The sequence below is a fragment of the Triplophysa rosa genome, unplaced genomic scaffold (genome assembly GCF_024868665.1).
Source record: "Triplophysa rosa unplaced genomic scaffold, Trosa_1v2 scaffold124_ERROPOS303670, whole genome shotgun sequence".
Lineage (NCBI taxonomy): Eukaryota > Metazoa > Chordata > Actinopteri > Cypriniformes > Nemacheilidae > Triplophysa > Triplophysa rosa.
The window spans coordinates 59,477-75,388 of record NW_026634123.1 but is presented as its reverse complement, the minus strand read 5'-3'; the positions used below and the strand labels follow the sequence as shown (position 1 = coordinate 75,388).

The 15,912-nt window shown below is 35.8% G+C and overlaps 1 protein-coding gene across 2 annotated transcripts; it reads right to left on the bottom strand.

Annotated features, from left to right (window-relative positions):
* Nucleotides 1-339: 339 nt before the first annotated feature.
* Nucleotides 340-14,471, bottom strand: pdxka (pyridoxal (pyridoxine, vitamin B6) kinase a). 2 transcript variants are annotated; one of them, XM_057326727.1, is made up of 11 exons: nt 14,182-14,470; nt 14,041-14,095; nt 10,137-10,241; nt 7,971-8,054; nt 7,623-7,657; nt 7,372-7,457; nt 7,142-7,187; nt 6,201-6,312; nt 3,713-3,849; nt 2,896-2,962; nt 340-1,761 (listed from the first exon to the last, which is right to left on the bottom strand). In XM_057326727.1, the coding sequence occupies exons 1-11, from the start codon at nt 14,260-14,262 to the stop codon at nt 1,649-1,651; spliced, it is 921 nt and encodes a 306-aa protein (XP_057182710.1). In that variant the 5' UTR covers nt 14,263-14,470; the 3' UTR covers nt 340-1,648. The 2 variants fall into 2 exon arrangements, with proteins under 2 accessions (XP_057182710.1, XP_057182711.1); XM_057326728.1 differs by lacking the exon at nt 340-1,761 and adding an exon at nt 1,827-2,167 and having other exon boundaries at nt 14,182-14,471.
* Nucleotides 14,472-15,912: the final 1,441 nt, after the last annotated feature.

Genomic DNA, 15,912 nt, shown 5'->3' with positions numbered 1-15,912 from the left:
TCTTATTCTGTTTGAAAACAATAAAACTGTGTTGTCAGTAAACTCTATGTAACTGTCATTTCGCACTGTCAACAAACATTGTACCCCAGGGTTACATAAACATAATTGGTATACACTTGGCACTGCATTCAAAGTTTAAATTCAAGTGATCATTTAAAACATTTACATTACATGTATTCATTTGGCAGACGCTTTTATCCGTAGCGACTTTCAAGTAGGAGAGCATATTACATTCTAAACGATCTAATACACTTAAAAGTAAAATTTCTTTTTAGCCCCACATTCTTTAAAAAAACAGCAAAACATTTTTTTCAATGTGTGAAATTAATATCAAAGATACATCAAAATGAAAAGGATAAGTTTATTATCATTAATCCTATTAAAATATGTTATGAAAATGATTGCCAATCATTACAAATGTTTGTCACATTAAAGCAGCTGTTCAACGTTGGCCTTTTCCTAGTGAGACATTTGTTTTGTTTCATAGACTTTCTCACACTTGGCCTGACTGAGCAACACCTTTCTTGTGAAATCATAGGACTAAAATGCATTAAGCAATGGATAGTTGCTTCAGACATAAACCTTATATGGATGGATTAGTTATCAACAACAACAAACATATGGAATTGTTACTGCAGAACACCACTTTACAATTTTAAGAGTTAGTGGCATCTTAAAAAAAAAAAAATCAGTACATCTATGGTCTTATCAACATACATCTGCTTCAGGCACTTAAGAAACTATGGCCCGGTTTCACAGACAAGGTTTAGCTTAAGCCAGGACTATACCTTAGTTAAATTAGGATATTTAAATGGCTTTTAATAAAATGCCTTAGATAAAAACATTACTGGTGTGCATCTTGAGACAAAACAATGGCATTGACATATTTAAAGATATGACAGGGCAATTTATTTTCAGTTAAGACAGCTCAAAAATTAATTTTGGTCTGGGACTAGTTTTAAGACTTGTCTGTGAAACAGGGCAATTGACAGATAAAATTCTTACATGTTCATTCACAGGCTACTATGACAAAGGTTTGTATTTACTGGTTTAGGAGATTTTGACTATATTGCTTCTGATTGGTTTATACACTGAGGACGTTGCAACCTAATTGGTCCCTATATATCTGTAAACCACCCTACACCTAATCCTAGCCACAAGACAAGGGAGTGAGATTTCGATCCCACATCAAAAAAGTGCAAAAAATGACTGCGATGGTCAAATAAAGGAGGATTACAGTTACAGTAAAGCTTTAGTGTTGGATACAAAACTAACCCTGTAATAATAGGGCTATACATTGATCAAAATAAAATGTAATACTAATATGTTACAATGCATAGAATTAATGTTTGTTTTAAAAAAATACTTGATTATGAATGCATGCATCATCAAATCATAGTAACATAAGAAAAATGCAAACAGTCAACTACAGTATAACTGGAAAGTGAATAATGTTAGTTTTGATACTACACCTGCACTGATTACCAGAATACTATATTATTCACGGTTTCTTTTCATAGCACATCATTGTTGTTTTAGTGCACTATACAATTAAAGTGGTACCATTCAGCATCTACAGTGCGATTGTTACCACTGAGTCATCAATGTTAATCTATGACATTCATTTTGTCTAGTACAGTTCAGAGCACTACAATACAATAGCTTTCACAATTATGGCAGGATCTTCAATGTCTGCTTTACTCTGTACCATCCGCAACTCAAGCTGAGCAGGGCTGGGCTTTTGATTTGGACATGCCACCTCTGAGAGAAAAAGAAAGTTCATGAACACTCCACTAAATTCTGAAAACACTCCACGAAAAATTCAAGTCACACAGGTTTGAAACAACATTAGGGTAGGGAAGTTATGACAGAATTATCATGTTAGACTCTTTTTTTCCTCATAAGTAATGTGAAACAAGACTTTTTATGGTTGAGTGGATAGTATGTGTTTTGCTTTTGTTTGAAGAGATACTGTTGCTGTAGTGAATGTGTGTGTGAAAGGGTTAGGGTGAAACTTGATATTTTTCATCCCGTTATACCATGGTCTGTCTGAATACTCGATTCTGATTGGCTGGAAGGTGTGCATTTAAACCTACCGTTTAATGCACAGGTAGTTCCAGTCCGATTGATCACAATTCGAAATGAATGTGCTGCATATAATGTAATCCTATTACACATGAAAATAACATTTTCACCCGTCTGACCCAAAATTTTACTGTAAACATCAATAACAGCTTTAACTTGTTTTAAACTTGGCAAATGACCATGGTATAATCAGGATAATCCATGGCTAGCCATGCATTTAAGGATTTTCCGCTTTGCGTCGGGTGGTTCTTCGCCTCCACGTTAAAGGATTTTGAAAGATAGTTCAACCAAAATTTTTTATTCTGTCATCATTTACTCACCCCTTTTGTCTTTTCAAACCTATTTCTATTGTATTGTATAGACAAAAAACTAACGCAAGTGAATGGAGTCCAGTTAACAACATTTTTCAAAATATTATCTTTTGTGTTCTGCGGAAGAAATAAAGTCATACAGGTTTGAAATGACAAGAGTGTGAGTAAATGACAGAATTTTGTTTTTGGGCTTAATTATCACTTTAAACACTTTAATGAACATTTTTAGAGTGCAGACCTTTTTGCATTTTTTGGATTACTGAGATATAAGTCTTTGCACCTAAGCAGCTGGGAGAGTGTGGTGAGAGGTTTGAATGCAATATTGATTGTTATATAATAAAAAATCACCTAATTTTAATTGTACCGTCTTAAATTCTAATTTAAATTCAAATGTAGAAACTGAACTGCAATTTAACATGCATTCCCAGTTTAACTTTTGAATAGTGCACATACATGACACAGACAAGGAATATAAAGACATGTCAACATCTGACCTTACCTTTAGCATAAGTAATAGTCCTCTTAATGACATGCTGCATGACTGAAACGGTCTTTTCACATGCCATCTGTCAAAATACAGAGGGTTGTGCATTACAGTTCAACAAAACCTGCTTAACTACTAAGCCACCCTTACAAATGTATGTATAATAAGCTATAAATATAGCTGATGAAAAAGAGACCACTTCAAAGCCCATTTTCAGTTTTTCTGAATGTACTATTTATTTATAGGTACAGTATATATTTAGGTAAATTTATCATTTTTGTTTCATTCTGTAAACAATATTTATTCCAAATTTAAAAAGTATGGCATAAATAAAGCATATTCCCATGTTTAATTTTTCAATGTTTGAAAAATTAGGTAAAATTTTCATTTAATTAAAGCGTTAAAAAAAGAAATATTTTCAAATACGAGGTTATCCGGTGTTTTTGCTGTAAGATCAATCAGTGATCTCACATTTTTCTGACTAACTCTTATTCCACTTTTCAGGCTGAAAAATAACACAAGATGGTTTGTTTGCATGTGATCAAAGTTTCATTCTCCATGGAGTTCATCTTGGCCAGGATACATTTTTCTATGTGGTAAATTCTAGGGGAAATTGCTGGCCTTTCAATGTTAAATCAATTCCAAATAATCACACCCTGTCATAAGATAATTTTTGTCCTCGGACCTGTTTCTAAAATGGATTGAGGCCTATTCTGTGGCTTAAGTATCCGAATACATTTTTAGGCAACTGTATACTGCCTTAAGGCAAAAACAAACTGTTGATTCTTGTACATGAGAAGTAGATACTGTTGTCTGTTATCATTTTGCGTACCTTTAGATCATTTGGGTGGTGGTGAGTCCATGCCAGGAGCATTGCAGCAAACAGGTCACCTGTTCCCACAAACACAGCATCTACCTTAGGTATGTCCATACGAATTTGCAGAGTCGCCCTGGTGCCGTCTGGTCTTACTGAGACACAGTATTAATATATAGTTAGATTCAAAATTGGGTCAAACCCACTGAAGACTGAAACCATAAGTATAATTTTGCCAAAGGAAACAACGGTCAAACGAAATATTTACTAAGAGTGTTGACAGAAGAGGAACAAACATTGGGAAGAACCCAGCCTTAAAGCTTAAGCATACATATATACAGTAAATGTAAATTTCTCCAGTGTAATCCAGAGACATACAGTACCTTTATGTTGTTTAACAAATAATAACTATTATAATGACTCCTAATTAAATCTATTTTTGTTATCTATAAATCTTTTGTTATCTAACTAACATGAGAGGCTCCGGTTATAGTCACCCAGCAACGCAGCAGATGGCAAATGTGGCATGATGGTTACATGTGTGTGCTTTTACACACATCTACCTTTTACAAAGGCTTTACTGTAAATGCTGCTCATCCAATCAGAATTTTGATTCAGAACCTGTTTTATAAACAGAGCTGTTTTATAAGCTGCCAGACCCACATCCACGTCAAAGATAACTAGAAAGTAAAGTTCGAGTACAAACTTTATGTTGGCTTGACAAAGCCTGTCCTGAAGAGTTTGAAATAGTTTCGTTAAACTATTTCAAAATCGATTAAACTTATCATTAAACTTTGTTCTCATTGTTCTGATACAGAGATATACTGTAGGTCTGGCTAAATGGTTGCTAAGGTCATGGGTTTGGTTGCTATGGGCGTGGCTTTGCAGCTGGCAACTGATAATACTCCAAGCCATAAGTCAAGTGAGCCCAACCCCATATCTCTACAATGTTCTAAAGCAGAGATATTGGTACTGCTAAACGGTTGCTAAGGTCATGTTTTTGGTTGCTATGGGCGTGGCTTAGCAGAAGCCAATTGATGATGCTTCAAGTCCCAAGTGAAACAAACCAACCCCCATGTCTCTACGATGTTCTGATGCAGAGATATAGGTATTGCTAAACGGTTGCTAGGCTAACCTGTTTGGTTGCTATGGGCGTGGCTTAGCAGAAGCCAATTGATGCTGCTTCAAGTACCAAGTGAAACAAACCAACCCCATGTCTCTACGATGTTCTGATGCAGAGTTATAGGTCTTGTTAAATGGTTGCTAAGTTAACATGTTTTGTTGCTATGGGCGTGGCTTCGTAGCTTAATGAAGTTTCCGGGATACTGATTGGTTGCCTGAGTCAAGTGAGCCCACCCCCTTGTCTTTACGACACTGAGTTGCAAAGATATCCATCTGGACTTTTTATAATGGGAGTCTATGGGAAGCGGTTGCTAGGTTGCTGTAAATGGTTGCTATGGGCGTGGCTTCGTAGCTTAAGGAAGTTCCTGGGATACTGATTGGTTGCCTGAGTAAAATGAGCCCACCCCCTTGTCTCGAAGTGTCTACGACACTGTGTTGCAAAGATATCCATCTGGACTTTTATAATGGGAGTCTCTATGGGAGCGATTGCTAGTTTGCTGTAAATGGTTGCTATGGGCGTGGCTTCGTAGCTTCCTGAGTCAAATGAGCCCATCCCCTTGTCTCTACGACACTGTGTTGCAAAGATATCCATATGGACTTTTTATAATGGGAGTCTATGGGAGCGATTGCTAGTTTGCTGTAAATGGTTGCTATGGGCGTGGCTTCGTAGCTTAAGGAAGTTCCTGGGATACTGATTGGTTGCCTGAGTAAAATGAGCCCACCCCCTTGTCTCAAAGTGGTTGTACTGCGAAGTTATTCAACATGGGACCGTTATGACGCCTTATATGGGCATGTTTCCTGTCCCATTATAAGTCAATGGAGAATTTTGGGGGGCTCTTACGCCCCAGGGGTGCAACTTACACCCCACTGTGAGGTAAGTTCTTACAGAGCCTGCCAGCTTCTTCAAACGTGGTAACCGCAAGTTTCTACGACATCCTCACTTTGAGTTATGAGCCTTCAAAAAGATATAGCAACTCAAGTCAGACCAGTTTGAAGGTTTGTGGAAAGTTTGGTGGATGTAGTTTGAAAGCTCTAGGAGGAGTAGCAGTCAGAAATTTGGGGGAACAGTAGAAGAATAATAATAAGCTTAGATACAAGATCAGTATGTTGGCTCTGTCAAGCCAACATAATTATAAGGCAATGCTTCACCTGGACCCTAACCCTGCATAACCAAGTGTTTCAAAACAATGACTTCTTCAGCTTAAAACCCAATATATCTCTTGACAGCTATAACCCCTACTGAATTATACTATTATACTATATATATATATAGTTAAAAACAGGCTAAAACTTACAGTTAAAACAGGATCCTCTTTTTGGCATAATAGCAGCACACCTTGTGCGCTACCTTCACATTCAAGTTGTATTCATTTAAATTATCTACCTGTTATCTGACTCCCCATGGCAACCAAGTACTGATCACCCAGAGGAGAGGGCAGGTCAGAGCTAGTGATGACCACTGTATGTGGACCCTTTGAATGCAGCAAGTTCATGACCTGAAATACAACAGTTAAGTTTTTACTCTGATTAGATCAGCAGTTAAAGGTAAATAGAAGGAACAGCTAGTCTTAGGAAATAAGAACTGATTATTAAAGCAGTTACAGAATTGATATATTTCAAAACAAGTCTATATATACATTTTATTGTGAACTGAGAACTGTTACTTCACATAAACAAGAAATTAATTTTTGAATAGCTGTCCACCGAAGTGACCTCAGATACTGAGGCAGTCGTGGCCTAATGGTTAGAGAGTCGGACTCGTGACCAGAAGGTTGCCGGTTCGATTCCCAGGGCCGGCGGGTAACGACTGAGGTGCCCTTGAGCAAGGCACAACCCCTACTTGCTCCCCGGGCGCTGCAGTGATAGCTGCCCACTGCTCCGGGTGTACGTGTGTTCACCACTTGCTGTGCGTGTGTTCACTACTCTCTGGATGGGTTAAATGCAGAGGTCACATTTCGGGTATGGGTCACCATATCTGACAAATAGGTCACTTCACTTCACTTCACTTAACAAAGGATGGCTCAATTCCAAGAACACAAAGAACAGACAAGGAACAGAGGCAGCCTCGGAAGAACGAACTCGGACAGATGTGCCGCAATGACTTATGGGACTTCAAGCGGGTTCAGTACGCGCAAGGTTGCATTCAATGCACCCTTGATATTAAGAACACATTTGGGCTTCCATGCGCTCTCTGTTCTTGTGTTCTTGAGTATCGGAACCGGACTTTGATGGTTATTGATGACATAGAGCGAGAACACAAGACCACTGAAGAACACATATTGAGAAACAGACAATGACTCACAAGAACAGCTGATGCAAACTTACTTCAACCGCATCTTTTTCTGTACTGATGGTTCTGCCAGTAAGTAGCCTATGAGAGAAACAAATATACAGAAAAATTTGCACACTGTGTATTGAGATTACTGACACACCCAGACAGATGTCTTTAAGATGGGCTTGGCAACATACTTAAAAGTGGCGAGGTTTCTGTAAATCCAACCACAGTTTTAATTACATTTGGGTTCAGATTTGTTTCATAATATATATAGACTTACTCTGCTTCAAACTGATTGGGTGTAATTATGTCAGCAGCTGGCACCACTTTATCCCTGTAGATTGGCAGCAAGTTCTCAGGAACATACTACAAATAAACCAGACCATGGCAAAGTGATTATCTTTAAGCCTCATTAAACACAAACTTTTACACCACACCTAAAGCTATTCATAGACAGGTTCTGATGAATAAAGAGTTCATTTTTTGAGAACCACTAGGACTAAAATGCCAATATTGCAAAGATATGCTCACCATAGCCCCATTATCTCCCAATACTGGATCACACACTAAAAATGCAACAAACAAAAAAAAGTTAACCAAATTATTTCATGAAGGTCTGTCGCCTTATTGGCTACATAAAATGGTTTGAATCACAGGTAACACACATAAACAAGTCAGCGTGGATGCAGTATAAAATGCAATGTAAGTGAATACATGTGCAGAGATCCACCCAAGACTAAAATAATCCAAGACAGCTGCATTACACATTCCAACACTAACAAATCACTATCAAATGTTTAAAATAGCGTACGTTCCAATAATTCTTACAGATCAAGCTACATAAGACCAGTGTGACAAGTTACGGTTTCATTTACACACCATACACTAGACTGGGATTTGCCTCTTTCAGCTCCTGTACAATGTCCACCACCATATGCAGAAAGGAATCATCTCTAGTGTACCCTGACAACAGAGGTTAGAAAACATTTAACATATTCATTTGTATAATTGAAATGATAACATGTAATTACATTTGTACATTTAATACACATACACTGTAAAAAATGACAGATATTTACTTTAGAAATTATGGTAACAATATTACACAAAATATTTTTAAGTACTTTAAATTATATTTTTAATGCAATATTCCATGAATAAATCAAATCAAATTACTTAAATTATTTAAGCACACGTCACATGATAAACTTAAAAAAAATCAATTTTAAAAATACTAATTTGAGCATTGGAGTTAACTTCTTGATCTTTTTTAACTTAAGTTTAACATTTATTATTGTTGTATGTATGTTGCACAAATAAGCTGAGAGTTGCCTCAGTACTGGCATTAGCACCATTACTGTTCACTGAGTGAAGAAACACACATCATGAGCTCTCCCATGACCTAAGCACAAGCACCGCTCTTCTGAACGATGGTAACCACGAAACTCAAAAATACAAACAGAATCTCTTCTAAATCTTAAAGACAACGGAACAATAAACACCATCAAGTCTTTCATTTTATTGTAAAGCACATGAAATAGCACTTTTTCACAAAAATGACTCTACTAATGCAGTCGCATGCAAAGCATGCTGGGAACTCTAAATTCACTGCTCAGTTAGTGAAATTAACTAAAAGAATTCATGCAGTCCCACCACAAAATAACAAAATAATTAAGTAAAGATCCTTCATTCAAGTTTAAGTGGGTTGAACATGATAAAATTAAGTTGAATTCACTCAATAATTTGAAAAACAAGAACACAATTGTATTAAGTAAGTTTACTCAATTAATTTCATGAAATCTACTACGACACAGAATCATTTTTACAGTGTACACAAATGTTTCATGTACAAGCATTGCATAGACATTATAAAAAGTGACTTTACTATCAAAGACTTAATAGTTGTTCCTGTGTTATTGTTCCTGTGTTATCCTGGGCCCGTATTCATGAAAAATCTTTGCGCAGAGTTGTTCCTATAGTGACAAAATTCTAAGAAAATTCTTAGAAATGTGGGCGTTTCCCCTTAGAATTACAGAAAAGATCCTAGTAAAGAAGAAAGTAATTCATAAAGCATATTAACCCTTTAAAGAGCTCTTACGGTCCAAAATTTTAGGAGTAGCGAGGAGGACTTTTAAGAGACTTAAGAGTTTCTTTAGCAGCAGAGAAAATGGACGAAACACGAAAAGTGAGAAGAAATGTGTTGCAATGCATGACAACTTCCATATTACTTTTAAGGTTTATCAGATTTTGTGTGTGTGTGTGTGTGTGTTCAGCTTTTGATTATCTTGGTTTTGGTTTTCTTCTATAGCTGCAATGCAAATTGTAAAAGCGCTATGAAATAAAATGACATTTAATTGAATGACAGTGAGTTAATAAGACACGACACATTAGATGTTTGTGACCGATCCTATTAGAGACACGCTAACATCTCCAAAACAGAGCAGAAATGTCATAGCGCCAGAAATAGAAGAAATCACTACATTAACATATTTAGCAACTGGATAAATGCAGCTATGCAGCAGAGATGATTTGGTTCTGTCACAACCAGAGATCACAAACAATTACAGCACTTACAGAAACTTATTGTGTCACTGTTCATTTTCTATCAAATATGTTGACATTAACAGCATGGTAAATAAAAAAAGAAAGAATATATATATATATATATATAGTGTGTGTGCACGTGTGCATGAGTACAGTAAAACAGGAAAAAAGACATGTGCAATTTCAAACTAATGACCCTTTACTTAAAACCACTCTTTTTTTCCTTCTTGGTCAACCAACCAATCAGTCTTTAAAAGACTGTGTCATACATAGCAACGGGGTCAGCCCCGCCTCCTCACTAAAATAAAAGTTTTTGTCTATTCCTTGCTCAGAGTTTCTCTCAGATTGGTCCTGAATCGTTTTTAAGCTAAGACTCCTACGTAGAAGTTTTTAAGATAAATTAAGAGCTTTCTTAGAGGATTCTTAGAAGCTTTAAGAATATGGGCCCTGAACACTAGAAAAACACAGTCAACATGAATTACAAGGAGGTATTGACTCTACCTGTTAACACATAGTCATAATGGTTCACATTGTTGAGCCTGAGTCCATCGTACAGCACTTGCAATTCTTCTGCAGTCAACACTTGACCTTTCCAGTGTTCATATCCTAGCAAAAAGAATAAAAGAGCTTTATTTATTTTGTGTGTTCTCAGAAATGATCTACTCTACAATGCATGCATTGTGGCAATGCATAAAACAGCAATAAAATAATTTATGCAACAAAAAATTGCCTTATTCTGCCTTGCAGACCCTGCTCTAAACTGTTCACGGTGCCTGGGTAGCTGTGTAAACGGGATTATTTGCATGCAGCTGGTTGGTATCACAAAATAAAAACATTCAGTGTGATACACAAATTGAAAGGCACAAATGCTCAGAGTTACGGTCTGACTTTAAAATAGTCTTTAAGTACACTCATTGTGTTTCTCTCACTTACACAACACCTCATGGCTTTCACCTGCACATGACAAACATGTAACTGACCTTAAACAATACAAACAGAGACTGGAAGAGGTGCAATTCAAGTAGCTGTAACCGCTTGACTGTAAACATCTCACAAACCTGGTGATCTTGTGAGATTTTCTGACTGTTAACAAAGAATTATTTTCTGTAAGCAAAACACAAGCAATGAGAAGTCGGTGGCTGGTTTAAACAACCACAGGAAAATCCTGATTCCTCATTATAGAAATGTATTGTGCTCACACACAGCAAGATTTTCTTGGAGACAGAAGTTTTATCATTCAGAAAAAAATTATATTGCCCGAATGTTTTAGAAAATTCAAGACATGCCATTTTAGGATTTTATTATATGCTAAAAAGTTTAGTATAATTGTAGAGTAATAAAATGTGCTATATATTTTACCCGCCTTGACGTAGGTTTGCTTGTGTTGTATGTTATGAAAAAGCATAACTTGCTGACCCGTTTTAGCAAAAGTGACCTATTTGTCAGATATGGTGACCCATACCCGAAATGTACCCTCTGCATTTAACCCATCCAGTGAGTAGTGAACACACACACTGCAAGTCGTGAACACAAGTGGGCAGCTATCATTGCAGCGCTGGGGAACAAGCGGGGTAAGGTGCTTTGCTCAAGGGCACCGCAGTCGTTCCCCGCCGGCACTGAGAATCGAACCGGCGACCTTATGGTCACGAGTCTGACTCTCTAACCACTAGCTTCACTTTTGAGAAAAACTTTAAAGCATATACCATAAAAATAACCTGTAGTACAATTGAATATTATTTAAACTAATCTCAGTGTGAAAACCAGCCTACCAAAATGTCATTAACATAGAAGTAAAATATTATTGTAATCTTGCAAGTGAGAAAAAAACTGACTAGAAGCTTTTCTATGACTGATAGTTTTTAATGGTGGCCTCAATGATCAATTGACTCAATTTACAAGTAGCCTATTTGGCAGTTGAATAACTGACACGTAAAAGCCTGCACCTTAAATATATGATGAACCCATTCTTTCCAATGTATTTCCAAGAAAAAAAACAGTCTTATATTCAGAACAATATGGTCGTTTCAAAGCCAAATAAAAAATGTATGAGAATTAAATGTCAAAGCCGTAAAACATACAAATAATCGTCAAAGCCCCAAAACAGACAATTTTTTTCAACTTTTTATTTAGATTTTTGCCAAACATTCACATTTCCATTTTCAAACCCTTAACACATAAAGAAAAAATATATATATCTCTGTCATTAATATATTTTCCTAACAGAGGAAACCTTAATTCAATAGATAATAACCCTGAAGAGATTTGTAAGACAAATAACTGTTACATAGATTAATGTTACATTAGTTTATCATAGTCTCTCTAACCTCTCTTAGTTATGTATCCAAGTATATTTTGATGTTTTTCCATCTTTGCAAAAAATATCCATCTTCATTTGCAAGCAAGTAAAGATCACATAAGGTGTATTGAAATACCTCATTTTTACTTTCCATTCAAATTCTCTCTATAATTGACTATTTATTCCTTTATGACAACCCTCGCATATAGTTCTTCCCATGTTTCCTCTTCAATCATAGTATTTAATTCAAATTCCCATTTTATTTTAATATATATTCTGTGTTTTGTGTAATACTAGTTACCAACCTTCTATATAAATGTGAAACATGTTTTTTAGTTGGGAAATTCTTTTCTATAATGTTCACAAAGTATTCTTCCATTTTGTTTGGTTCTTTCTGGACCTGATCTTTTTCTTTATGGCTTGTAATATAGTGTCTTATCTGGAAATACCTAAACATATCTTTAGAGGGGATATTAAATTGTTTTTGGAGCTGTGAAAATGATTTTAATTATTTTCCATTAAATAACTGATTTATTATTCTTAGACCTTTGTCGACCCAGGTTCTAAAAACGCTGTCCAACATACATGGAGGAAACTCAGGATTACCTACTATGGGCATGGCCCTAGAAATAGATTTTGGTCCTCCAAACATATATATATTTTTCCAGATTTTTAAAGTATGTTTTATCCATTCATTATCAATTTTAATTTTAGAACTCGGTTTTAAATTTATAAAAGGTAGAATGGACAAAGTTGTCCCTTTGATTGCACTTTGTTCTATTTTAACCCAACCTGATTCACTATCGTTTCTAATCCATGCCACCACGACTGCAGTTAACTGAGCAGCCCAATAGTAATGTTTTAAGCTCGGTAAACCTAGGCCTCCTTTCTCCTTTGATCTATCAGTTCTATCAGTGTTTGTTCCAAAAATGTCCAATCAACTCTATTGAATGCTTTCTCAGCATCAAGGCTGAGAAGCACTACATTTCTTTTATTTTTTGTCACTATTGATTGAGTTTAAGGCCCTCCTGACATTATTATATCCTTGACGGCCTTGTATAAATCCAGTTTGATCTCGGTTTATTAACTTTTTTGTGTAATTTTGAATTCGTCTAGCCATTATAGATGTTAATATTTTATAGTCCACACATAAACAGACAACTAATCGTCATAATCATAATGTGTGTGTGTCTTGAAATTGTGCTTCTCATTCTCTCACATCCCATAAATCATACAGAGTAACATTTATAATATAGAGTCATTTAACATGAACTTTGAGAATCAAACACTAACTCAGTTGCATTCTAGCTATATTTCACTATGAAATACATGATGTTGACATCATGATGGAGAAGGTTTCATTAGTCCAGCAGGAGATTATGTAACATAAAATGTTTTTGAGAGAATTTAGGAGAGGGGATTTCCAGAACAGCACTGTGGAAAAGAACTGCGTGTCCTTTGGCATATGTCCCAGAGCAGCGGGAGGAAGAATTGTTTCAACATAAAAGAGAATGTGAAATGAAGATGGCATGGCAAGCAGAGAAGAGAAAAATAACTCCCCACTGTGAACTATGAGCCTATTGAAGCCCTTAGCAACGAAGCGCAGCTTAAACTCACTCTTAAAGGAACAGTGCATCACTGGCAACATTTAACCATCAATTGAAAATCAACATTAATGTCAAGAAGATGATAAAAAAATATTTGCACAGAGTTGCAGACCGGGTTATTCAGATCAAAATAACAAATGACGCATTCATTAACCCATCTTAAAGAATGGGATTATTTTATTATTAAAGTGCAAATCGGCACTACCTCTGAGAACTGTAAAGGTTTGTTTAAGGTTTCATTTCATTGTAATAAAATATCCAGTACTAGACGAAATCATAGCCAAAACATAGTTTGCCTAATCTTTGAGTGCATGCTAAACACAATGAAATGTGAACCCTGACCTGTGACTAAAATTTCCACATCAAGAGGGTTAAACAATACTGAGAAAAAAGTTATTTAGGTCAAATTGATTGTATTTTCATTCTCTCCCACTAAATAATATATTATGCTTAGACAGGGTTACATTAAAAACATCTCCAAATGTTATTTATACTTAGTTACCTGTGTGATTAGAGAACTGAACCGAGTTTATAGAGTCAATCTCAAAGCCGAGCACCTATTAAAGAAATGACAAGTTAGCTGCTTTCCATGCACAAATGACACTCCACGCATTCAATATAATGCAAATGCCTCTGTACTTACCTGCAGTGGAAACGACGCCGATTTGTTTCCAACGTATCCCCTAACAACATGACTTTGAATGCAGAGAACTCTACAATCCATTTCTAACAGCACTTAATATTAAAAAGTAATGTCTGACAACACTTACGCGCGCAACACGTGACGCCCGCTTAAAGCAAAGCACAACCAGACTTTTAACTCATTCACACCGAATATCACAAGAGGCCAAAAGAAAAAAGTAAAACAAAACTGTTAAGTAATAACAGGCATGCAGCTCTATCGTCTTCTTCCTCTATGAAGAATTACTCCTTGGAAGCATTGTCGCCACCTACTGTTTTTCTTGCACGGGTGGCGTGTCGAAAATCGGACTCTTTATGGATATTTAAAGGAATACACCCCAAAATGAAAATTCTGTCACCATTTACTCACCTTCGAGTTGTTCAAAATCTGAATAAATTAATTTTTTTCTGAGGAGACACAGAGAAAGATATTTGGTAGAATACTTATAACCTAACAGATCTGGCCCCATTGACTCCCATAGTAGGAAAAAATGTTGAACACAAAAGAAGACATTTTGAAGAATATCTGACAGCAAACAGTTCCGGGGCACCATTGTATTTTTCCTACTATGGTAGTCAATGGGGGGCAAAATCTGTGTGGTTATTAGCATTCTTCCAAATATCTTTCTCTGTGTTCATCAGAAAAAAGAAATTTATACAGATTTGGAACAACTCAAAGGTTAGTAAATGATGACAGAAGAGTGATGAATTTTTGGGTGCAGTATCCCTTTAATACGCTGCCAATCTGTGGACCAATCAGATCGCGTGTTCAGCTCCACTAACACTCATGCTTAACTCTTTATGATCCAGAGAAAACAGATTATTCACATTCATATAGCCTATGTTATCTATTTACTGATCACATATATATTAAGTACCCTGTACACCTGTCTGTCCGATAAAGCTTTTTTATCCTCATTATTTTCCCTCCCTATGATCTATAAGTAATATACCACAGAATCCATTATATTAAAAAGTTTCAGATACACCCCACATCACATAACCCATTTTCATGCATACCTAATAAAAAGTGCTAAAGAATGAGACAATGCATTATTCACACTGTCACTCATGCTGGTTGATAATTAAATAATTTACATAACTAAATGTTCTTCCAAGCAGTAACTTGGAATATGTGTTATAAAATCAACTTTTTATAACATGAAATTATACATTTCACTCAGTGCTTTAATTTCACTCTCTGTATATAAATTAGTCAAGCTCCTGGAATCCACATCAGTTAGAGACGGTATGCAAATACAACTGTAAAAATGAAAAAGCACCATGCAAATGCAATGACAACTGAAGACAATTGCATGTGCCAGTCAGATAATAAACCGGTTTTGCCACAAATAAAGCCAGAAACACGTGGTTAAGGTATAGTTTATGGGAACCGAAATCGAATCCATGTATTTCTAAATGAAGAGTTCAATTGCAAAAACAAATAACTCAGTTTAAAAGTAAAATAAAAATTATGTTTTTTATTGTGCATTCCAAGTAGGCCTAATACCAGTCAAACTGCAGCTGGTAGTTTTGATTAAGTATTAATAACCAAAAAAATACAGCTAACAGACACAATAAAAACATGATTTTTGGAAAATTAAAAAGAAAGTTTTGCTAATTAACTCTTCAAATGTTAATCAATCCAAAATAAAAACATGCTATTACTATAATAAAACGTGTTGACGCAGAT

Coding starts and splice junctions, on each gene's coding strand:
- pdxka (XM_057326727.1), bottom strand. CDS start 14,262: ATGGATTGTAGAGTTCTCTGCATTCAAAGTCATGTTGTTAGGGGATAC. Junction 7,188..7,371: donor CCCAATCAGTTTGAAGCAGA/GTAAGTCTATAT, acceptor TTTCTCTCATAG/GCTACTTACTGGCAGAACCA. Junction 2,963..3,712: donor ACCACCCAAATGATCTAAAG/GTACGCAAAATG, acceptor GTATTTTGACAG/ATGGCATGTGAAAAGACCGT.